The sequence below is a fragment of the Oncorhynchus keta genome, chromosome 28 (genome assembly GCF_023373465.1).
Source record: "Oncorhynchus keta strain PuntledgeMale-10-30-2019 chromosome 28, Oket_V2, whole genome shotgun sequence".
Taxonomy (NCBI): Eukaryota; Metazoa; Chordata; class Actinopteri; order Salmoniformes; family Salmonidae; genus Oncorhynchus; species Oncorhynchus keta.
Window position 1 is genome coordinate 39,824,465 of NC_068448.1, and position 25,867 is coordinate 39,850,331.

The window sequence follows — 25,867 nt, forward strand, 5'->3', positions numbered from 1 at the left end:
ATTTTGTTTCTATGTCTGTAATTGCTAAAATATACTTAAGTATCAAAAGTAAAGTATAAATCATTTCAAATTCCTTATATATTAAGCAAACCAGATGACACCATTTTCGAGTTTTTTTTAAATGTATGGTTAGCCAGGGTTACATCATTTACAAACAAAGCTTGTGTTTAGTGAGTCATCTTGATCAGAGGCAGTGGAGATGACCAGCCATGTGATAGATACACTGTCACAATATGTTTCCATGGTAACTAAATTAACATTCTCTTCAAAAAAACTTTATTAATGAGGAATTTGTCCTCAGTTGTGGAAATGGCACCACATATTTGGTTTAAAAACAATATAAAGAGCATACTCACAATACATATTGATATAGATTTAATGTAATCTTCCTCTAGTAGACAACATTAATTAATTACACATTATATAATGTTTTCTCATAGGAAAATATAGTAGAAGCGCAAAAGTCTTGGTCAGGGACAAGGGCAAAACAGTGAACTTGAGGTATAAAATGCATCTGAAATACTTGATAAAGAGGTGTGAAAGAAAAAGTATGGGGTGATTGTAGTGTGAACTTAACAAATAAAGAATAACATTTGAAGTGGTCAGATGAAGCAGATGCTAAGCTACAGGACTGGCATTGAGGAGTACACCACAGTCACTGGCTTCATCAATAAGTGCATCGATGACATCGTCCCCACAGTGTCTGTCATACATACCCCAACCAGAAACAGGCAACGTCTGCACTGAGCTAAAGGGTAGAGCTGCTGCCTTAAAGGAGAGGGACTCTAATCCGGACGCTTATAAGAAATCCCGCTACTCCCTCAGACGAACCATCAAACAGGCAAAGCGCCAATACAGGACTAAGATTTATTGCACTACATCGGCTCCGACGCTCGTCAGATGTGGCAGCGCCTGCAAACCATGACAGACTACAAAGGGAAGAACAGCCGTGAGATGCCCAGTGACATAAGCCTACCAGACGAGCTAAATCAGTTCTATGCTCGCCGAGGCAAGCAACAATGAGGCATGCATGAGAGCATCAGCTGTTCTGGACGACTGTGTGATCACTCTCTCCGTAGCCAACGTGTGTAAGACCTTTAAACGGGTCAAAATTCACAAGGCCGCTGGGCCAGACGGATTACCAGGACGTGTGCTCCGGGCATGTGCTGACCAACTGGCAGGTGTCTTCACCGACATTTTCAACATGTCCCTGATTGAGTCTGTACTACCAACATGTTTCAAGCAGACCACCATAGTCCCTGTGCCCAAGAATACTAAGGTAACCTGCCTAAATGAATACAGACCCGTAGCACTCACGACCGTAGCCATGAAGTGCTTTGAAAGGCTGGTCATGGCTCACATTAACACCATTATTCCAGAAACCATAGACTCACTCACATTTGCATAACGCTCAAACAGATCCACAGATGATGCAATCTCTATTGCACTCCACACTGCCCTTCCCCACGTGGACAAAAGGAACACCTACGTGAGAATGCTAATCATTGACTACAGCTCAGCCTTCAACACCATAGTGCCCTCAAAGCTCATCAATAAGCTAAGGACCCTGGGACTACACACCTCCCTCTGCAACTGGATCCTGGACTTCCTGACAGGCTGCCCCCAGGTGGTGAGGGTAGGTAACAACACATCTGCCACGCTGATCCTCAACACTGGAGCCCCTCAGGGTGCGTGCTCAGTCCCGTCCTGTAGTTCCTGTTCACCCACGACTGCATGGCCAGGCACAACTCCAACACCATCATTAAGTTTGCAGATGACACAACAGTTGTAGGCCTGATCACTGACAACTATTAGACAGCGGATAGAGAGGAGGTCAGAGACCTGGCCGGGTGGTGCCAGAATAACAACCTATCCCTCAACGTAATCAAGACAAAGGAGAGGATTGTGGACTACAGGAAAAGGAGGACCGAGCACGCCCCCATTCTCTTTTTTTTTTTTTTGTGTGTGTGAATTTGACCCCTTTTTCTCCTCAATTTCGTGGTATCCAATTGTTTTTAGTAGCTACTATCTTGTCTCATCGCTACAACTCCCGTACGGGCTCGGGAGAGACGAAGGTTGAAAGTCACGCGTCCTCCGATACACAACCCAACCAAGCCGCACTGCTTCTTAACACAGCGCCATCATGGAAGCCAGCCACACCAATGTGTCGGAGGAAACACCGTGCGCCTGGCAACTTTGGTTAGCGCGCACTGCGCCCAGCCCGCCACAGGAGTCGCTGGTGCGCGATGAGACAAGGATTTCCCTACCGGCCAAACCCTCCCTAACCCGGACGACACTAGGCCAATTGTGCGTCGCCCCACGGACCTCTCGGTCGCGGCCGGTTACGACAGAGCCTGGCAGTGCTAATTCTGTTTCACTGATTTTTCCTGGAGTATTGTTTTCATTTGTCCTCATTGTTTTTGCTGAAAATCAACATTTTCTGTTTGCTGCATTGGCCAGGCCATACTTTCTCAGGATGTTGCCACTGAGCATTTTTGAAGCCACTTGTTTTCCTTGGCACTGGTCAATTTGTTGATACTTTTTGCTTTAACTCTGCAATGATGGCATTTGAAACAAAATCCTTCACAGGTTCTTTGGAGTTTCCTTCCATTTGCTGTTTTGTCTTTGTGGAATCTTGTCTTACCAGTTTCTTCATCAGTCGATCGTACCTTTTTTTGAATTCCTCAGCTTTCCGCAAAGCATTATCAAGTTTGACATTTGACATGTACAGATCTTTGTATGTTTTTGAGAGACTTCTTCCAACATTTTTCCTTCCAGCAAGTATTCGACTACTCATTTATGTTGCAGACAATGAGGAAGGAGTATCAGGGCACGCATCAGGGGCAGGTATGTTGGCCTCATGTTCTGGCTGCAGGTCATCTGGTGACTGAGGGGGTGTGTTACCCGATAGGGAGGTCTCATTGCAACTGTTCTCTTTAAAGTCGGTCTTCTTTTCCATTGGTTGCATTTCCATTGCCTTCTCTTGTTTCTTTGTTCTGCTTTGTAAGCTCAGAGATAGATTTCACTTCTCCCTTCTCTTTTTATTTCCAGTATTTCTCCCTGTCTTTTGCAGATGTTCCTGGTATCGTATAGGATCATTTTTTATTTTGTTTCTATGTCTGTAATTGCTAAAATATACTTAAGTATCAAAAGTAAAGTATAAATCATTTCAAATTCCTTATATATTAAGCAAACCAGATGACACCATTTTCGAGTTTTTTTTAAATGTATGGTTAGCCAGGGTTACATCATTTACAAACAAAGCTTGTGTTTAGTGAGTCATCTTGATCAGAGGCAGTGGAGATGACCAGCCATGTGATAGATACACTGTCACAATATGTTTCCATGGTAACTAAATTAACATTCTCTTCAAAAAAACTTTATTAATGAGGAATTTGTCCTCAGTTGTGGAAATGGCACCACATATTTGGTTTAAAAACAATATAAAGAGCATACTCACAATACATATTGATATAGATTTAATGTAATCTTCCTCTAGTAGACAACATTAATTAATTACACATTATATAATGTTTTCTCATAGGAAAATATAGTAGAAGCGCAAATGTCTTGGTCAGGGACAAGGGCAAAACAGTGAACTTGAGGTATAAAATGCATCTGAAATACTTGATAAAGAGGTGTGAAAGAAAAAGTATGGGGTGATTGTAGTGTGAACTTAACAAATAAAGAATAACAATTATAATAATTTAAATAAAATCACTGCGAGGACATAGACGTGCCCGTAGTTGCAGAATCACCATTAAATTACCAACATTGTTGATGAAAGTTAATTTACTTGTGCTAAAAGGCCAACACTGCCACACACAATATGGCGCCATAAACTCGCGCTTTTGCCCTGCTTCACAAGGAAACGGGACTCAGGGAAACAACATTTGCACTCTACAGTTCCGCATTGTGGTTATCATGCAGTCATTCACAGCCAATACGAGATCGATCGACTAGAGCAGAGGAACAAATGTTTTGTCTATTTGAAAAGTTAGCTGTCATAAACACAAATGATTACTATACCGTTTAGCTCAGTTGAAGTGATGGTTAGGTTGTGAGTTAGTGATGGAGAACATTGACGAGACACCGTTTCGGATCACCCGTACCGTCCAAGCTCTGGGCTCCGCACTACGGGGAGAGCCTGAAAATGTTCCCGATGCCGGTCAGGGTAGCAGTGACAGAATCTCGAGTGAGCCGGAGAAGCTTTGGTTTAAAGAAAGCAGCGCTAAGAATCTCCAAAACAGGGATTTCTTGTCACCCACTACGGTGCTGAATACGCTTTATGCAGACGGACAGGTCGGTGTGCTAAATAGCTAGCTTCTTAATATTATTATTTAATTCAATTCATTTGAACCCCATTATATTTTTCCTTTGAATTATTTGCAGTTGGATACACTGGTTATAACGCATGGGTTGACAGACAGACACACACACAGTTGACAGCACACGCTTTTCTTTTTGACAGGTTGAAGAGTCTTGAGAGATAGGTCGGGGTAAAATAATTAGCCTCCACATCTTCAACATCCCCTTGATGATTGTGAACAAAATGGAATTAATACGTTTTCATATTTGAGACCGTTGACATTGTCCTCGTCGACATAACATTTAAACCCTGCGGCAAAAATTATTAACCCCTGACTGGACAAATCTAATGTGGGTCACTCACAGCAAAATGTGGCACCGTGTTTTTACATGGGGTCTATCATCTCGCGAGACGATGTTTGCATGGCATCGCCAAGACTTTGCGAGGTCACAGCCACAAAGTAATAAATCCCGCCTATTTGTACAAATTCTCTTTCTTAAAGTGTGATTTCCAACCTAACCTTAACCACACTGCTAATGTTATGCCTAACTTTAAATTAAGACCAAAAAACGAAGTGTTTGTCTTCATACACTTTATGATAGAACATTTTGGCTTTGTGACTGTGGTAACTAATGGAAACCCGTTGCTGACGCATGCCAAATCTGGATAGGTATTTAATGTATCAGAAAACCACATCATATGTTATAGCAATCTGTCAGTCGATGACAGTCGATGACGTGGAACTCAACCATTGGTTGATGCATGCAAAGTCTGAGCAGAGGATCGTGACCAAAGTAGTTGCATGGTTGCATTCCCTGCTCAGACGTTGCGTGCGTGCCACGTCATCGAATGTGCCGTCGGGCACCAGATTGCTATATCATATGATGTGGTTCGCTGATACATAAATGACCTATCCAGGCATTGTAAAATCTGGCATATGCCAGCAACGTCTGAGCAGGAGAACACAAACAGACTCATGTAGTAGGCAAATTAGGTATATCCCACTGAAGGCAGAAGGCTACTACTACTGCAATATTGTTTTTGCCTGAATTTGAGAAGAACTGTCTGCTATCCATGGACAGTATGTAAGTGTGATGTGTTTGTGTCTAGGTTCCCCCAGCAGTGATGGGTAGAGTGCTGTCCCTGAAAGGGTGTGGGGTTCTCCCTGTGGCTGGTGGGGAGGTCATGGGAGAGGGGCTGAGGGTGCGGGTTGACCGGATTGCCGCGTTTCAGAAGGTCCTGAGTGGAGTGTCGGCGTACCTGAAGCCTCCTAGCCAGAGACAGGGGGGTGTGGTGCTCAACTGCCCGGCCCTTCACCCCAAACCAAATTTACCCTCCCCGGACACACTCACGCTGGGGCAACTACGCACCGTGCTGCTGACTGACCACTTAGGGGCGCTACTGAGGAGACAGGGGTGAGTTAGGACATGGCTTTATAACTCATCTGGCATTATGTCACTGTCCAGTACATTGTATGTATCCGTGTTGTGTATGTTCATTGCGGTATGTGCCGTCTTGGTTAAATATGTGTTATACTGAGTATAGAGGGTTTTGCATTAGCACCATATCATATATCAGTGTTGGTAACGTCCCTGTTTTTCTCAGGTTTACTGTGTCCTGCTGCCCTGTGCTGCCTGAAGATAGCAACATCATCGTCTTCCTCCGAATACTTGGCGTCGATTGGCCGTCAGTGCCGGTCAGCTGGACCAATGACGAGAGGGAGGAGAAGATGTTGGAGGCTTTACAGAATTCCCCGTACAAAGAAAGAGAGGAGACAGATGGAGGAAGGCGAGAGAGTGAAGGAAAGAAGATGGAGGGAGAGAAGGAGTGGGGGACGCTCAGGGTGAACTTGAAGAGGGTGTTTCAGGAGGAGCAGCTGCCAGGGTATGACCCCAGCCTGGGTACCTGTACAGGTGAGACATGAAGGATCTTTAACCTGTGATTAACACATTCATTGGCAAAGACAGAAGGTTTGGGTCAAATTGGTCAATACAATGGAATTATCTCATATGGAAGTAAGTCTATAACATGGCGCCTTTAGATGTGAAACTTACTGTAATGTAGCCGAGGGAAATAAAGCCTCCATAGCTTAACAGTCCATTATAGATTTGATTTAAAGACCGTCTGTAACATAATTCATGTGATTTTTGTCCTCAGTGCAACGAGACAGTGTGTCTCATCTGGCCCAACTGGACAGGTCTACTGCAGACTGCACAGTGAGTCAAGCTTTCTTTTCCCCAACGCTTTAAACATCAAGCTTTACCAGTGTACTACTATAGTAATACTATATCTATGGCCGTGTACTACTATAGTAATACTATATCTATGGCCGTGTACTACTATAGTAATAGTATATCTTTGGCCGTGTACTATTATAGTAATACTATATCTATGGCCGTGGACTACTATAGTAATACTATATCTATGGCCATGTACTATTATAGTAATACAATATCTATGGCCATGTACTACTATAGTAATACTATATCTATGGCCATGGACTACTATAGTAATACTATATCTATGGCCGTGTACTACTATAGTAATAGTATATCTTTGGCCGTGTACTATTATAGTAATACTATATCTATGGCCGTGGACTACTATAGTAATACTATATCTATGGCCATGTACTATTATAGTAATACAATATCTATGGCCATGTACTACTATAGTAATACTATATCTATGGCCATGGACTACTATAGTAATACTATATCTATCGCCGTGTACTATTATAGTAATATAATATCTATGGCCGTGTACTACTATAGTAATACTATATCTATGGCCGTGTACTATTATAGTAATACAATATCTATGGCCGTGTACTACTATAGTAATACTATATCTATGGCCGTGGACTACTATATCGTCTCATGTTAGGTTTTCACATCTCTTATTGACCTAGGTATCCACAGCAACCGTGGTACATGTCACTTCCTGTCAGGATGAGTTCCGCCAGCAGCAGATAGCGATGCTCTGGAGAGCCAGCGGTGCAACAGTGACACAGGTTTGTTTGACACAACAACACATTAACTACCACATAATGGGGATCTGTACTTAATTGTGAAGGACGGGCTCGTGGCAAAGTCTGGAGGGGAATCAATGGAATGGTATGAAATACATCAAACACATGGTTTCTATGTGTTTGATGCAAATCCATTTGTTCCGTTCCAGCCATTTTTATAAGCCGTCTTCCCCTCAGCAGCCTCCACTGTTCACCATACTAACCAATAGATGTGCACGCAGGGGTGAAAGTACAGAGTACCGGCAAAATAAATAGTGTCGAAACAGCTTACCGGTAAAATATGAGACTATCACAATAATTAAAACAAAGATGGAAAGAAAACTATGCTATTTCACAATCATTTATCATTACGGCCTGTCAGCCGCATGAGAAAGGAGCGAATAGTCTTGAAAACGGGTGGTATATACGCTTCAAAATGCAGTGTGGTTGGAGATGAACACAAACATTTTGCCAAGGCAGAGATGACTGGCTGCCGAGACTGAGAACCGCTCGGACAACAGTGGACACATCAATCAATTCAGGCTGTGAATTGTGTCCCTAATGACAATCACAGAATGACATTATACTTTTTGGTGTTTTTAGAGTCGTCCCTTTCCATTCACCAAATGGCTGGTGCACAGCGCACTGTTTTTGATGCTGGAATTAAGCCGGACGAATGTGCGCAGGTAGCCTACTTTTTAAAGTGAATTGTTTGACAATCGGATGAAAAGGTAAGACATTTTCACAGCTAAATGACATGTTGTTACTGTTACTCCCATGCAAGCACGTGTATGCATAGGATGTCCTGTACTGGGAAGAAATGAAATCGACTTTCTCCACTGGGTGCACCAATACATTTGTTTTGATGACTGATCCAAGTACCAAGTGCTTACTCTTGAGGATCAGCCGATGCCTACCGAGTTTCTATCACTCTAAATTCCAAGCTTCTGCTTCCAACCCTGGGAATCTGTTCTCCACCTTCTCCTCCCTCCTTAATCCTCCACTTCCCTCCCTCTCTGTGGTCGACTTTGAAAAGAAGGTTGACGACATCCGCTCCTCATTCACTCAGCCTACTGAGCCCACTGGCCCCACAGAACTACCTGACGCCTTGACCTCTTTCTCCCTTCTCTCTTCCTGCCACGAGTGATGTCCGGCCACCCGACAACCTGCCCACTTGACCCCATTCCCTCGTCCCTTCTCTAGACCATCCCTGGAGACCTTCTCCCATTCCTCACTTCCTTCATGAACTCATCCCTGACCGTTTCCCCATCTGACTTTAAGATGGCCAGAGTCAAGAAGCCAACACTCGACTCCTCTGACGTCAAAAACAACAGACCGGTAAATCCCTTCTTTCTTTTCTTTCCAAAACACTCGATTGTTCTGTCTCTGACCAACTCTCTTGTTGTCTCTCTCAGAACGATCTTCTTGACCCTTAACGAGTCATTTTTCAAGGTCGCTCGCTCAACTGAGACCGCTCTCCTCTGTGTCTGCTCTGCCAAAGCTGACTCTCTCTCCTCTGTTCTTATCCTCCTAGATCGATCCGTTGCCTTCGACACCGTGGATCTTCCTTCCCACCCTCTCAGGGTTGGCCGTCTCAGACTCTGCACACTCCTGGATTGCATTGCTACGCAGATGACACTCATATACTCCCCCCTTCTGACACCCAGATGGCGAAACGCATCTCAGCTTGGATGTCGGCCCACCACCTCAAGCTCAACTTCGACAGAACGTGTTTGACAACTTCAAGGTGTTCCCCTCCCAGAGTGCAAAGAACCTTGGTGTGACCCTGGATAACTCCCTGTCGTTCTATGCAAACATCAAAGCAGTGACTCGCTCCTGCAGGTTTATGTTCTACAACATCCGTAGAGTACGACCTTTCCTCACACAGGAAGTGGGGCAGGTCCTAATCCAGGCATTTGACATCTCCCGTCAAGACAACTGCAACTCTGTTGGCTGGGCTCCCCGCTTGTGCCATCAAACCAGAGTATATGGGCGGAGCTGGAGCGGAGCGTGCCCAATTTGACTGGAGCGAGATTCTCAAAGGCTGGAGCGTCGGCCTTCTCGCCCGCTCCAATTTCCATCCAGTAGCGCTCACTTCACGAGGTCAGGGCATGCCCGGCCCAGCATGCATCTGTAGTCTACTTGTGTGCTGCTATAACCCCTTAATGTCATGTAGTTCGCTAAATATTTCCATAAAGAAACTGATAAAACACACAGGTGCAAAGTCAAAGGTGACTTATAAAGGACAAGGACCAAGAGAAAGAGAGGTAGTGCGGTGGTGTAGTGTCCACAACTAAATAATCATTGTGGAATCTGAAAAGATACGTATATTGAAAGCATGATGGTGTACTTACTACGTGCACGTGCTAAAAGAAAGGAACGAGCTGGGTAGATAACTAAGTGTGTCATTGTAGCAAAGTATTTCTAAACTAAAAATCAGATTAGACGTTTAGCAAATGTTTTGTTCTATTATCTATACATTAGGCCATAATTGATGTTGGGCCCGTGAGGCCTGGCATATTCTCACGTTCAAGGAGCTTTCCATTTTGATTGGGTTATTTTGCCTAAAAAGCTTTAGGCCTACTTATAGAAAAAGGATTACAAAAACAACTCTGCATCTCTGCTCAGCCAGGCAAGAATGGCCAAAAGGGTGTTTAGCATCCCCAGTGGCTCTACAAGTGTGGAGAGGATATTCTCTGCTGCTCTCTGGCTCTCCAGGCACCATCACATAAGCCTGAAACCACAGACTGGCCAAACTCGTGTTCCTAAAAATGTATTCTAAAAATGAATTCAAATGCACTAACAAGTCATTTTTTATTTAATTTGAAGTAAATCACAGCCTATATGCGCAATATATAGACTACAATGATTTAACACAACAAAATGTTGTTTAAAATGGTGAGCGCTTTATGTCCCTACCAGCCTATTGTCACACTCGCAAATGCTTCACTGTGTATTTATTTGTAGGCAAAAGCCTTGAAATAATAGAGCCTAAATAATTCCTTCTTAGGCTCCTGATAGAGGAATTTCTAAATTCCTTATTGTTTTACAGCCAAAACCAAATTCGCACTCGTTTCTAATTCATTAATGAGGTGTAAGTTCATTAATTATGCATGAAGTAGATCGAGACCAGTCTTAAAAGTCAGGTAAGAGCGTTTAATTCCAGAGAGTACTAAATGCTTACACACATTTCCACAGGTTATAAACTGAAAATGACATCAGCGTTTTCCAAACGTTCCATTTCACAAGCAGAGGGGCCCCTAGCTCTTGAGCCTTCGCGTTATCAGCACGAAGTCAAGGCCAGTCAGTATAAATCAACATTCTCGACAATCTGGAGATGGCCCGTTCCCACCACCTGGAGATTTGTACAACTGAATGAACTAAGGAACAGACCTTCATTGTTACTAAACTCCTGACTACATTATATACAATTGGGAAAGGGAGCAAGAGAGAAAATTCACATGTACAGTACATTATAACATTTGGACTAGTCAGTTCTGATTGGAATGTATACATAATTAGTCATTTCAACCATAATTTCCTCTATCAGCTCCCTGTCTGGCTCCTGACCTATTTAGAGTGCTGTTTAGTAATCCTATTTGAAATTATGTGCACTTCTTACATTCAGCTTTTCATGTTTCGAACCCATGCAAATGATCCAGAATGCTGCAGCCCGGCCGGTGTTCAGCCTTCCTAAGGTCTCCCATGTCACCCCGCTCCTCCGCACACTCCACTGGCTTTCAGTGGAAGCTCGCATCATCTTCAAGACACTGGTGCTTGCCTATGGAGCAGCAAGAGGAACGGCCCCTCCCTTACCTTCAGGATATGCTCAAAACTCTACACCCCCAACAGGAGCACTCCGTTCTGCCACCTCTGGTCTCTTGGCCCTCCCACTCCTACGGGACGGCAGCTCCCACTCAGCCCAGTCAATGATCTTCTCTGTCCTGGCACCCCAATGGTGGAACAAGCTTCCCCCTAAAACGTCTGAAACCCGGCCTCTTTGAAGAGTACCTTTTTAAAGCTAAAATATGTAACTTATTGGGCGACCCGACCAAATTCACGTAGAAATGTGTGTTGTAGATCTGTCATTCTCATTGAAAGCAAGTCTAAGAAGCAGTAGATCTGCTTTATGTGCGCTATTTTTATGCTGGCAGTTCTTAAGTTTAGTTTTTGTGTCTTTTACTTTCGGTTTTGTACACTAGCTTCAAACAATATTTTGCGTTATATAAATAGATTTCACAGCGTTTTAGACGTTACAATGGTTCTCTACACTATAGTTCATTGTTTTGTCACATGAACTAAAATTAGGCGAACTATTAGAATTTTAGCAACCAGGAAATGAGGGCGTGATTTCTGCATAAAGCAGCTTTAAATAACTCAAGGCGCCCCTCCAAAATGAAAGAAAAAGGCACTGGTTCTAATAGCACGGACTTTGCTGATTTTTTAAACACTTTGTTGAGGGAAAAATGTACTTATAAAACGATTGTGATGGGTTGTTGTCTCACCTTGCCATCTTAAGATATACACTAATTGTAAGTTGCGCCGGATAAGAGCGTCTGCTAAATGACTCAAATGTAAAACTGTTGACAATATTGCTTTATGCATCCACAAAACATTCTTCAACCTATCCCGGCTGCAACCAGATACATTATGAGGGAACCAGTTTCCCCTCTTTCTGTTTCTCAGAGGCATCTAGTTTGTGGACCAGTGAAGACTCCTGGAAGTCACCTCAGTGCGGCCCAGTATCTCCAGTAAGAACTACATCTAGTTTTATCCATTTGATTTCTCTTTAGTCCCCAGCAACTAAGTATATCACTGTTCTCCACCGTCTGCATGGGAGGTAGTCTTTTCACATCTCAAATGTAGTCTCTTCAGATCTCCTCGAGCCTCTGTATGTGCGTCTGTCTCATCGGGTCTTTGTTCGCCCCTGTCCTATAGACTGAGAAGAGTGCAGATGAAGGAGGCCTCAGAGATGAAGTACGGAGAACAAGTCGAAGGTGAGTGTGCTCAATTTTGTCTGAAGTGCACTTTGTAACGCGTGTGTACTTTTTAATGTGTATGAGACGCACTGATTTGTATGATTAGGCAGTGGTGAAAAGTACTTAAGTAAAAATACTTTAGTGTGCTACTTAAGTAGTTTTGGGGGGGGGTATCTGTACTTTACTATTTATATTTTTGAGAACTTTTACTTCACTGTATTCCTAAAGAAAATAATGTACTTTTTACTCCATACATTTTCCCTGACACCCAAAAGCACTCGTTACATTTTGACAGGAAAACAGTCCAATTCACCTAAGAGAACATCCCTGGTCACCCCTACTGCCTCTGATCTGGCGGACTCACTAAACATAATGCTTTGTTTGTAAATGAATGTCTGAGTGTTGGAGTGGGCTCCTGACTATCCGTAAATAAATAAAAAAACAAGAAAATGGTGCCGTCTGGTTTGCATAATATAATATAAGAAATATTACTTTTGATACTTATGTTTATTTAGCAAATCCATTTACTTTTGATACTTAAGTATATTTTAAAACAAATATGTTTAGACTTTTACTCAAGTACTATTTTACTGGGTCATTTTCTATTAGGGTATCTTTACTTTTACCCAAGTAGAGCATTTGAGTACTTTTTCCACGACTGATTAGGGTATGTGATTTCTTTCCTTAATACTCCAAATCATTTTCCAGGCCAGACTTGGGATGACATCATCAAGGTCATGACCTCAGCCACTGTGAGGTTTGAGCTGCTCTCAACGGTCCATATGAGCCCGGTGAGTCTTAGCTGTGCCACTAGAGATTCTGGGTTCGAGTCCAGGCTCTGTTGCAGCCGGGCGTGACCGGGAGACCCATGGGGTGGCGTACAATTGTCCGGGTTCGGGTCGGGCTTGGCCGACAGGGATGTCCTTGTCCCATTGTGCACTAGCGACTCCTGTGGCGTGCCGGGCATTGTGCATGCTGACACGTTCGCCATGTCTACGGTGTTTCCTCCGACACATTGGTGCGGCTAGCTTCCGGGTTAAGTGGGCATTGTGTTTATGTGTGTGTGTGTGTGTGTGTGTGTGTGTGTGTGTGTGTGTGTGTGTGTGTGTGTGTGTGTGTGTGTGTGTGTGTGTGTGTGTGTGTGTGTGTGTGTGTGTGTGTGTGTGTGTGTGTGTGTGTGTGTGTGTGTGTGCAGTTGTACACACCGATAATCATGTGTGTGTGTGTGTGTGAACTGGTAGCGTGCTGGCCTACCTTGCTCTCCAGGGGGCTTGTGCCTGGCTGGTGTTGTGTTGAGTCAGAGCTGACTGTCAGACTGACAACTGTTTTAACACACAGGTCACCCTGGACGTGCAGAGGGAAGGCAGTGTGTCCACCAAAGGCCCCAGAGGCGGAGTCTTTGTCATGTACAACTGTGCTCGGCTCCACACCCTCTTTGACAGTTACGAGCGAGGCATGGAGAAGGGTGAGACACGCAAGGCAACACAATGATGATATGGTCATTTAGTAGACGTGACTGACTGGCTAATCCGCAGTGACTCACGGTACTGTATATTTCTAGTCCAACCACAATCTAACACCTCCACACCCAACGGAACCACACAGTTGTACATACACTACCAATATAAAATCATATCAAATCAATCCAAGTTGTATTAGTCATATGCGCCGAATACAACAGCTGTAGTAGACCTTATAGTGAAATGCTTACTTACAGGCTCTAACCAACAGTGCAGTTACAAAAAATACAGATACGAATAAGAGATAAAAAAGTAACAAGTAATTAAAGAGCAGCAGTAAAAAATAACAATATATATATATATACAGGGGGGTGCCGGTACAGAGTCAATGTGCGGTGTCACCGGTTAGTTGAGGTAGTATGTACATGTAGGTAGAGTTAATTAAAGTGACTATGCATAGATGACAACAGAGTGTGTCAATGGTGTTGAGGGGGAGGGGGGGTAGCCATTTGACTAGATGTTCAGAAGTCTTATGGCTTTGGGGGTAGAAGCTGTTTAGAAGCCTTTTGGACCTAAACTTGGCGCTCCGGTACTGCTTGCCGTGCGGTAGCAGAGGGAACAGTCTATGACTAGGGTGGCTGGAGTCTTTGACAATTTCTAGGGCCTTCCTCTGACACCACCTGGTATAGAGGTCCTGGATGGCAGGAAGCTTGGCCCCAGTGATGTATTGGGCTGTTCACACTACCCTCTGTAGTGCCTTGCGGTCAGAGGCTGAGCAGTTGCAATACCAGGCATTGACGCAACCAGTCAGGATGCTCTCGATGGTGCAGCTGTAGAACCTTTTGAGGATCTGAGGACCCATGCCAAATATTTTCAGTCTCCTGGTGTGCTCAGTCCTCTTTTTCCTGTAGTCCACAATCATCTCCTTTGTCTTGATCACGTTGAGGGAGAGGTTGTTGTCCTGGCACCACACAGCCAGGTCTCTGACCTCTCAATAGGCTGCCTTGTTGTTGTCGGTGATCAGGCCTACCACTGTTGTGTCGTTGGTAAATTTAATGAGGGTGTTTGAGTCGTGCCTGGCCGTGCCGTCATGAGTGAACAGGGAGTACAGGAGGGGCTGAGCACACACTCCTGAGGGGCCCCTGTGTTGAGGATTAGCGTTGCGCATGTGTTTGTTACCTACCCTTACCACCTGGGGGCGGCTCGTCAGGAAGTCCAGGATCCAGTTGCAGAGGGAGGTGTTTAGTCCCAGGGTCCTTAGCTTATTGATGAGCTTTGAGGGCACTGTGGTGTTGAACGCTGAGCTGTTGTCAATGAATAGCATTCTCACATAGGTGTTATTTTTGTCCAAGTGGGAAAGGGCAGTGTGGAGTGCAATCGAGATTGCATCATCTGTAGATCTATTGCGGCGGTATGTTAATTGGAGTGGGTCTAGGGTTTCTGGGATGATGGTGTTGATGTGAGCCATGACCAGCCTTTCAAAGCACTTAATGGCTACAGACGTAAGTGCTACGGATTGGTAGTCATTTAGGCAGGTTACCTTAGTATTCTTGGGCACAGGCACTATGGTGGTCTGCTTGAAACATGTGGGTATTAGACTTGACAGGGAGAGGTTGAAAATGTCAGTGAAGATACTTGCTAGTTGGTCAGCACATGCTCGCAGTACACATCCTGGTAATCTGTCTGGCCCTGCGGCCTTGTGAATGTTGACCTGTCTAAAGGTCTTACATCGGCTGCGGAGTGGGTGATGACACAGTCTTCCGGTACAGCTGGTGCTCTCATGCATGTTTCAGTGTTATTTGCCTCTAAGCGAGCACAGAAGTAGTTCAGCTTGTCCGGTAGGCTTGTGTCACTGGTGAGCTCTCGGCTGTGCTTCCCTTTTCAGTCTGTAATGGTTTGCAGGTCCTGCCACATCCGACGAGCGTCGGAACCGGTGTAGTACGACTCGATCTTAGTCCTGTATTGACGCTTTGCCTGTTTGATGGTTCGTCGGAGGGCATAGAGGGATTTCTTATAACCTCCCGGGTTAGAGTCCCGCTCCTTGAAAGCGGCAACTCTAGCCTTTAGCTCAGTGCGGATGCTGCCTGTAATCCATGGTTTCTGGTTGGGGTATGTACGTACGGTCACTGTGGGGACGACGTCATCAGTGCACTTATTGATGAAGCCAGTGGCAGATATGCTGTGCTCCTCAATGCCATTGGAGGAATCCCGGAACATATTCCAGTCTGTGCTATCAAAACAGTCCTGTAGCTCAGCATCTTCTTCATCTGACCACTTTTTTATTGATCTAGTCACTGGTGCTTCCTGCTTTAGTTTTTGTTTGTAAGCAGGAATAAGGAGGATGGAATTGTGGTCAGATTTGCCAAATGGAGGGCGAGGGAGAGCTTTGAATGTATCTCTGTGTATGGAGTATAGGTGGTACAGAGTTATTTTCCCTCTGGTTGCACATTTAACATGCTGATAGAAATGTGGTAAAACTGATTTAAGTTTCCCTGCATTAAAGTCCCCGGTTACTAGGAGCGCTGGGTGAACGTTTTCTTTTTGCTTATGGTGTAATACAGCTCATTCAATGCTGTCTTTAGTGCCAGTCTCTGACTGTGGTGGTATGTAAAACAGCTACAAAGAATATATATGAAAACTCTCTCGGTAGGTAATGTGGCCTACAGCTTATCATGAGAAACTCTACCTCGGGCGAGCAATAGCTCGAGACTTCCTTAGATATCGTGCACCAGCTGTTTTTTTTACAAAAAGTACATAGACCGCCGCTGTTCTATCCTGCCGGTACATCGTATAACCAGCCAGCTGTACATACTATTTAGCAGAAGCTTTTATCCAAAGCGACTTAGTCATATGTGCATATATTTTGTGTGTTCGTGGCCCCAGCGGGAATCGAATCCACGACCCGTGACGTTGCAAACGCCATGCTCTACCGACTGAGCCACACAGGACCACAAACTACCATGTTGTATATGAGTACTAGTCCACACCAAGCAATATAAACAACCTTGATTGTACTATGTGTTTATGGTCACGGTGGATGTTCAGTTCCCATGTATTTGCCTCCCACAGGACTTTACCCTGAAATCCCAGAGGGCTCCCAGTTGGACTTCTCAGCTCTAAAAGAAGAGGTAGGCCCACAGTAGGTGTGCTGATCAAGGACCAGTTTGACCTGGGACCTCCCGAGGGGTGCAGTGGTCTAAGGCACTGCATCGCAGTGCTAGCTGTGCCACTAGAGGTTCTGGGTTCGAGTCCAGGTTCTGTCGCAGCCGGCCGCACCCGGGAGACCCATGGGGTGGCGTACAATTGTTAGAGTCGGGTTTGGCCGGCAGGGATGTCCTTGTCCCATTGTGCACTAGAGACTCCTGTGGCGGGCCGGGTGTAGTGCACGCTGACACGGTTGCCAGGTGCATGGTGTTTCCTCCGACACATTGGTGCGGCTGGCTTCCGGGTTAAGTGGGCATTGTGTCAAGAAGCAGTGCGGCTTGGTTGGGTTGTGTTTCGGAGGACGCATGGCTCCCAACCGTCGCCTCTCCCAAGTCTGTACGGGAGTAGTAGCGATGAGACAAGACTGTAACTACCAATTGGATACCATGAAATTGGAGGTAAAAAAATAGATATTTTCAGTTTGACCTTTTTAGGTCATAACTAGATGGACTAGATGGAGGATACCTGATCCTGATAGGATACCTGATCCTGATACCTGATCCTAGATCACACTTCTACTCCGAGACGCTTTGTGAATATCTGTGTTTAATTTCTACTTAGGTCCTCTAGAGACTGTGTCTCTCTTTCTGTTTCACAGGGGGAGTGGCTTCTTCTGTTCAATTACCTCATTCCATTCTCTGAGCTTCTCGACCAATCAGGACAGGCGTTGGAGTGTGATGGAGGGGCCAGAGTCAACCTGAAGACTGAACAGGTGAGGTTTTAAAAGGATATATTTGTAGTGTATTGAAATATCAGTTGATGGCAAAAATGAAAACACAAAGCAGACCAAACTCTTTGGCCCTTTATAAACCTGCAGTATGTAAAATATTGTTTGCTATAACTTGGAAAATAAATAAATGTGACTCTGGATGACAACATAACAATGTTTGTTTCCAACATTAGCGCCGTTTTCCTGAAGAAGTTTGGTCCGCTTCATGTTTAGTTTCCTTGCTACGATACTAACGAGTATCGAGATACTGGTATCGTCCCGGTCCTAGTTGATATAGGGGAATGAATGCTCATTCAATGTATGTTTAATGCGTGTGCAATGTGTCTCCCAGATCTGCAAGTTCCTGGTGTCTCTCAGTAAGGATTTTAGCTCCTATTACAACAGAGTCCACGTCCTTGGGGTGAGTAACCAGCCATTTTACCTCTGTCTGTCTGGTAGTTAAATTAGGTTAGAGTTAGTGGACAGTACACTGTTAGAGCATGTGTCTCGCAGTATGTAGAACTAAATAAATGTTTGCATGTGTGATGCCCCCTATTGTTTGACACACAGAGATCCATGAGTTTATAGCCTCGGGTCATCCATACCAGGCCTGAAAACATGGCGTACTGGCAGACAGCACAGCTGACTTGGATTTAAACGGACTAAAGTTCATAGTATAGTCCATAACGTTTAACCTCAATCTGTCTCTCTCTCTGTCCCCCTCTCTTCCGTTCTCCAAAGGAGCCGTTGCCTCACCTCTTCAATCAGATGTTCTGTCGGCTGCAGTTGTTGAGAGCACTGAGAGAGCTCTACCATCGCGCGTTGGATACTCTTCACCTTCCTCCCATCCGGCAGCTATAGCCACAAATACCCCAACTGTAGCCCCGAATATAGCCCCAACATGCCCCAACATACCCCAACTTTAGCCCCGAATATAGCCCCAACATACCCCAACTGTAGCCCCGAATATAGCCCAACTGTAGCCCCGAATATAGCCCAACTGTAGCCCCGAATATAGCCCCAACATGCCCCAACAAATGCCCCCAAAATACCCCAACTGTAGCCCCCAAAATACCCCAACTGTAGCCCCCAAAATACCCCAACTGTAACCCCCAACATGCCCCAACAAATGCCCCCAAAATACCCCAACTGTAGCCCCAACAAATGCCCCCAAATACTCCAACTATATAAGGCCTAATAACTGCCGTAAATTATCACTAGCCTATCCCCTACATGAAATACACATATAAATGTCACTTTTACTACGGTACTGTAGCTATTAGGCTTTTATCCCCCCCCAATTAAAACCCTGTGAAGTCCTCTTATGTATATGTGACATACACCTGGTATTACACCCAGGCTATTTACTGTTGATGAAAGAAACTGTAGAGATAATTTGCACCCCTGTGTGAAGCCTTGGTCTCCCCAGACGTATCACCAGTATCTCTGATGCACCACAGATGCAGCCTCTACCAGAGACCCTCACTGCCTTTGAAACGATGAACATCTGCCTGTCTTCGGTCTTCCCTTCTACGATACCATAGACACTATTCCGCTAACAGACACTGCCCTAGAGCCATAGATACAGTATTAACACACACTGTATGTACACCGTGTAAGCACTGCCCCCGTCCTCATCACTAGATATTGCGCCTGGCAACCATGAGCCATTTACTGTCCCCTTCTCCCTTCCCTCCTACTTGAATAATACAAATATATATATTTCATTGGAACTGGCTGTGTCAGTATTATATATATATATATATTGTGGTAAACCGTGGGGTGTTGGGTTGAGCGTGCAGAGATTGACACGGAGACAGGGGGGGGCTTTAGTCCGCAAAAACAAATATATCAAAGAAATTGCTTGGCCTTCCTTCTCTCTCTTAACCGGTGTCCGTCTCTCACCCGCGGTGTGCCACCATGCTCCTTTTGGGGCGGCAGGGTAGCCTCGTGGTTAGAGCGTTGGACTAGTAACCGAAACGTTGCGAGTTCAAACCCCCGAGCTGACAAGGTACAAATGTGTTGTTCTGCCCCTGAACAGGCAATTAACCCACTGTTCCCAGGCCGTCATTGAAAATAAGAATTTGTTCTTAACTGACTTGCCTGGTTAAATAAAGGTCAAATTAATTTGAAAAATTATCCTTTAATTTACCAGGTAAGTTGACTGAGAACACGTTCTCATTTGCAGCAACCACCTGGGGAATAGTTACAGGGGAGAGGAGAGGGATGAATCAGCCAATTGTAAACTGGGGATTATTAGGTGACCGTGATAGTTGGAGGGCCAGGTTGGGAATTTAGCCAGGACACCAGGGTTAACACCCCTACTCTTACAATAAGTGCCATGGGGTATTTAATGACCTCAGAGAGTCAGGACCCCCGTTTAACATCCAATCCAAAAGACTGCACCCTACACAGGGCAGTGTCCCCAATCACTGCCCTGGGGCATTGGGATATTTTGTTTTTAGACCAGAGGAAAGAGTGCCTCCTACTGGCCCTCTAACACCACTTCCAGCAGCATCTGGTCTCCCATCCAGGAACTGACCAGGACCAACCCTGCTTAGCTTCAGAAGCAAGCCAGCAGTGGTATGCTGCTGGTATTTGGCCTCCACGGCTGGTTGGCACTTTCCTCTAATCACCTCCACTTAGAGCTGTCCGTGTCGGGGTGCCCAGCTCCCGTATTCCCAGCAGAGGGAGCCAACGTCGCCTCACGTACCTCCCCTCTATTACCATCCCCCGGGGTAGACCTCCTAGGATACCACAATATATATATGGAATGATACATGTGACATAGACTAACCCACCACCACCACCACAGTACTTCTGTTGTGCCAAAGTACTATACAGTACTGTCCCAGATCCCCGTTCTCCATTGTCGCTCTGTGCCATATCTTGGACTGTTGTTATTGTGTACGTTTTTTGTGTTTTTATGGTGACCCGAGTTTTACACGGACTCTCACTCTCTCCCACAATGTTGTCAACTGTGCATTGGGCCAATATATTTTCCACCTAGATCAATAAATGAGTGTTGACCTCGGTGACCCCGCTGCCGTGTGTGTTAAGATGCGTGTTACGGTGTGTGTGTACCACATTGCAGCACCGTGTGCAGCTATTTGTTCATGTTAAGTGTGATGAGTTACGGGGCAAGTCTATATAGATGGTTGCGTAACGCCTGGGGATTACGGAAATAATTGGTTATGAGTATAATTAATTCGTAGGCCATATCAGATCACTTCCCCCATCGTAGCGCTTATATAAAAAGATATGTGGATGCTCAAGTTCACGCAAGGCAATTAAAATGGACGCCGGGGCCACGCAATTAGAAACGTATCCACATTGACGGCTATAGAGAGTAATTGGTGGTTCAGCCCCTCTCTTCGTCATTAGCTGGTCCTGCCACATCATGCTCTATGCTCTCTGTTTGTCAAATTGAGTGATGATTTTTTTTCTTCCTCCGCTGGTGTCCTTTTGTGGTTGCCAGGGAGAGAGAGAGAGAGAGAGAGAGCACAGGAGGGTGGGAGAAATAGAGGGAGAGGGAGTAGGCTGGGCTACTGATATTGATGAGTATTTAAGTGCTTTGACTGACTGTGGCTGGGCATACCCAACCGAGCCAGGAAATGACAGGATGAGACTGGGGGTTGGAGGGAGGCTAACTGAGGCTGAGGAGCAGCCAGACACTGTCACAGTGCCAGGCGACTCAAATGATGTCTAACACAAACAACATAATGACTGATCAGTCGGAACATCCGGGATATTTCCTACTTAATGTGCTTCTTATATGAGTCACAGATCCTCTGAGGGAGTGGTGACTGTGAGGAAGGGATTCTACTGAAAGATAATATAAATGGTCTTTTATAACGCAGCAGGTTATTTTCGAGGGAACGTGGCTCCTGTTGAGCGTGTCCCAGAGTGCCTTTGAATGTGCAGGGTGTGGTGAGAGGCGAGCGTGTGACTGTGGGGGTTGGTTGATGGTAGGGCCAGGGGCCCCGGAGATGGATAGATTGAATCAGATAAACTCCTCATGCAACAGCTGTCATCCAGCCCTTTTTCTCTCTCTCCCTCTCCCTGCCGCTCTCGTTCTGTTGCTCCCTTTCCTTTCTCTCCTCCTTGCTCTACCCTGGTTGAATACAAAATAGGGAATTGGTTGAACATGATTTGCTGTGTACTGGATACCTAATTGTGAGCAAATGTGACAGACCATCCATTGTTTGAATGAATCCCTGAATTCGTACATTATGATTATAACTGTGTATAATTATGTATTTCCTGATTTTGTTCTATCAGACATGTTTATGTACGCATGTGCATGGAAGTGCGCGCATAGGTCTACCCTCTTCACATATTCACGGGCCAAGAAAATAGGCCGAAGGCTGCTTAATACTATATCTGATCAGATCACATTACTGTTCATGGGTATTGATCTTCTCACAGCACTTTGGTTTAATCCAATATCCTCTTAACCAGCCACGTGGTTAGGAAGCTCCTATATCAAACTAACTGCACATCCAGCAATAATGATTTACAGTCAGCATGAGGCCGGGGCTGCGAGGACGCCCTGCTGGGTTCAAGTCCTCCAGGACCCTAGTTGAATAGCTCTGCTTATAGGGATAATACACTTCCTTAGTTAATGCTAATAAAGTCCCATAAAGGCCTAGGGATAGAGCTCCGTCCATTCAGTTGCTGCTGATCCATTTTGGATTAGTCAGGTTCCCGTCTGAAATGGATCCAGTGTGACCCGGGCCGGAGGCCGCCAGGTGCCAGGCTGATGCAACCCAGACCACAGTAGTGTGATAGGGATCCTCCATCCACCCTGATCTCACTTGACTGTGATCCAGTTAGGGTTAGATCCAGCCTGACAGCGCCGTGGCTCTGCTAACTCTCAGACCTGGTAGTTATGGCAACTTTCCACCTGAGACTTATCCCGGGGTGTTTTACCAAAAAGGCTCAGACTTTTGTGTTTCCACCTCCAAGGTCCGGCTGCAGTGTCTCACTGGGCCCTGGCCTCAGTGGATCTGCTCTGACTTAGGGCAAGGATTATTACCCTCTCAAGGTGGACGATTACTACCTTTTCAAGGTGGACGATTACTACCTTTTCAAGGTGGACGATTACTACCTTTTCAAGGTGGACGATTACTACCTTCTCAAGGTGGATGATTATCACCCTCTCAAGGTGACGATTACTACCTTCTCAAGGTGGATGATTATCACCCTCTCAAGGTGGACGATTATCACCTTCTCAAGGTGGACGATTACTACCTTCTCAAGGTGGACGATTATCACCCTCTCAAGGTGGACGATTACTACCTTCTCAAGGTGGACGATTACTATCTTCTCAAGGTGGACGATTGTCACCTTCTCAAGGTAGACGATTACCACCTTCTCAAGGTAGACGATTACCACCTTCTCAAGGTAGACGATTACCACCTTCTCAAGGTAGACGATTACCACCTTCTCAATGTGGACGATTGTCACCTCAATGTGGACGATTGTCACCTTCTCAAGGTAGACGATTGTCACCTTCTCAATGTAGACGATTGTCACCTTCTCAATGTGGACGATTACCACCTTCTCAAGGTAGACGATTACCACCTTCTCAAGGTAGACGATTACCACCTTCTCAATGTGGACGATTGTCACCTCAATGTGGACGATTGTCACCTTCTCAAGGTGGACGATTACCACCCTCTCAAGGTGGACGATTACCACCTTCTCAAGATGGACGATTACCACCCTCTCAAGGTGGACGATTACCACCCTCTCAAGATGGACGATTACCACCCTCGAAAGATGGACGATTACCACCCTCGAAAGATGGACGATTACCACCTCAATGTGGACGATTGTCACCTTCTCAAGGTGGACGATTACCACCTTCTCAAGATGGACGATTACCACCCTCTCAAGATGGACGATTACCACCTCAATGTGGACGATTGTCACCTTCTCAAGGTGGACGATTACCACCCTCTCAAGATGGACGATTACCACCCTCTCAAGGTGATAATCGTTCACAGTTTTCCATTGTTATGTACCTACTACCATACCACGTCCAAAGGCACTTAAATATTTTGTCTTGCCCATTTACCACCTTCTCACAAAGTCTTGTTGATGCATAGGTTGTTGATTCTGCTCGCCTCATGTCTTTACTGTCACACTCCTGATGGAAAAAAAACAGTTTCCCACCCCCAAAGAACAACAGAACTTTTAATATGAACACTGGCAACACACTGGTGTGGGGTAAGTCTCAGGTGGCAATGCCCCCATTATAGTGCTCTTGAATCTCGTGATCTCATAAAGCCTACTGATATACACGGAGTACAAAACATTAAGAACACCTGCTCTTTCCATGACATCGACTGACCAGGTGAATCCAGGTGAAAGCTATGATCCCTTATTGACGTCACTTGTTAAATCCACTTCAGTCAGTGTATCTGAAGGGGAGGAGACAAGTTAAAGAAGGATTTTTAAGTCTTGAGACAACTGAGACATGGATTGCTTATGTGTGCCATTCAGAGGATGAATGGGCAAGACTTACATGTCTTTGAACCGGGTATGGTAGTAGGTGCTAGGCGCACCGGTTTGAGAGTGTCAAGAACTTCATCGCTGCAGGGTTTTTCATGCTCAACAGTTTCCCGTGTGTGTCAAAAATGATTCACCACCCAAAGGGCATCCAGCCAACTTGACACAACTGTGGGAAGCATTGGAGTCAACGTGGGCCAGCATCCCTGTGGAACGCTTTCCACACATTGTAGAGCCCATGCTCAGATGAATTGAGGCTGTCCTGAGGGCAAAAAGGGATGCAACCCAATACTGGGAAGGTGTTCCTAATGTTTTGTACGCTCAGTGTAGATCTCAATCTATATCTATTACAGTGACTCTGTGTTTCTACGTTGTATTTTGAGGATTCAATTTGATCTGGCGTTGGTAATATGCTAATGTGGATTTATGTCCTGAATGTTCCCTTAAAGTGAATGATTTCATTCAATGGAATTTTTACATCCGTGTTTTACCTGAATGTTCACATTCATTAGAATATTTGCAGTTTGATACATTCTATGGGAATGTGCTTGGGGAGTTGTGCATGTATAGTGAGAGAGCAATGGTGATGGAGGCTGTTCAGGGACTGTAGGGAATATGTACGGTTTTATGTATTTCTGCGGTGAATTCATTTTCCTCATTCTCTTTTTTTAAATGTCAACTCACTCTCTCTCCCACGCTTCACCCCCACACCTCTCTCTCTCTCTCTCTCTCTCTCTCTCTCTATTCCGTGATTTGGGTCACTGGCTGACTAAGAGAGGACACACAGCTGGCCCATAAACCCACCCCCCCCACACACACAGACTCTCACAGTCTGTAAAATATTTGTTTACTGTTGTTTGCCCACACTGAACATTAACTTCTCTTTCCCTACCACTCTCCCTTCATCCTCCCACTATTTTTATAAACAAAACTCTGTGACCTGTGTGTGTGTGTGTGTGTGTGTGTGTGTGTGTGTGTGTGTGTGTGTGTGTGTGTGTGTGTGTGTGTGTGTGTGTGTGTGTGTGTGTGTGTGTGTGTGTGTGTGTGTGTGTGTGTGTGTGTGGGATCCTGCTGCTCTCTTCATCATATCAAGAGATGTTCATTCTATTTGCTTTATATGTTTATTTGGCAGAGAAATCTGTCCAATTTGTTTAAATTTATATGTGTTTTGTGAAAACAGTGAGGGGGGGGGGGAGTATTTGATCCCCTGCTGATTTTGTACATTTTCCCACTGACAAAGAAATGATCAGTCTATCATTTTAATAGTAGTTTTATTTGAACAGTGAGAGACAGAATAACAACAAGAAAATCCAGAAAAGCGCATGTCAAAAATGTTATAAATTGATTTACATTTTAATGAGGGAAATAAGTATTTGACCCCCTCTCAATCAGAAAGATTTCTGGCTCCCAGGTGTCTTTTATACAGGTAACGAGCTGAGATTAGGAGCACACTCTTAAAGGGAGTGTTCCTAATCTCAGCTTGTTACCTGTATAAAAGACACCTGTCCACAGAAGCAATCAATCAATCAGATTCCAAACTCTCCACCATGGCCAAGACCAAAGAGCTCTCCAAGGATGTCAGGGACAAGATTGTAGACCTACACAAGGCTGGAATGGGCTACAAGACCATCGCCAAGCAGCTTGGTGAGAAGGTGACAACAGTTGGTGCGATTATTCGCA

The 25,867-nt window shown here is 45.0% G+C and overlaps 1 protein-coding gene across 1 annotated transcript; it reads left to right on the plus strand.

Moving 5' to 3' along the window:
* The first annotated feature begins 3,847 nt into the window (after positions 1–3,847).
* dalrd3 (DALR anticodon binding domain containing 3) lies at positions 3,848–20,709 on the plus strand. Its single transcript, XM_035741158.2, has 13 exons — positions 3,848–4,302; positions 5,420–5,724; positions 5,915–6,222; positions 6,467–6,525; positions 7,221–7,322; positions 12,006–12,070; positions 12,258–12,316; positions 13,007–13,089; positions 13,637–13,763; positions 16,828–16,886; positions 17,561–17,674; positions 18,024–18,092; positions 18,413–20,709. The coding sequence occupies exons 1-13, from the start codon at positions 4,072–4,074 to the stop codon at positions 18,530–18,532; spliced, it is 1,701 nt and encodes a 566-aa protein (XP_035597051.1). The 5' UTR covers positions 3,848–4,071; the 3' UTR covers positions 18,533–20,709.
* Positions 20,710–25,867: the final 5,158 nt, after the last annotated feature.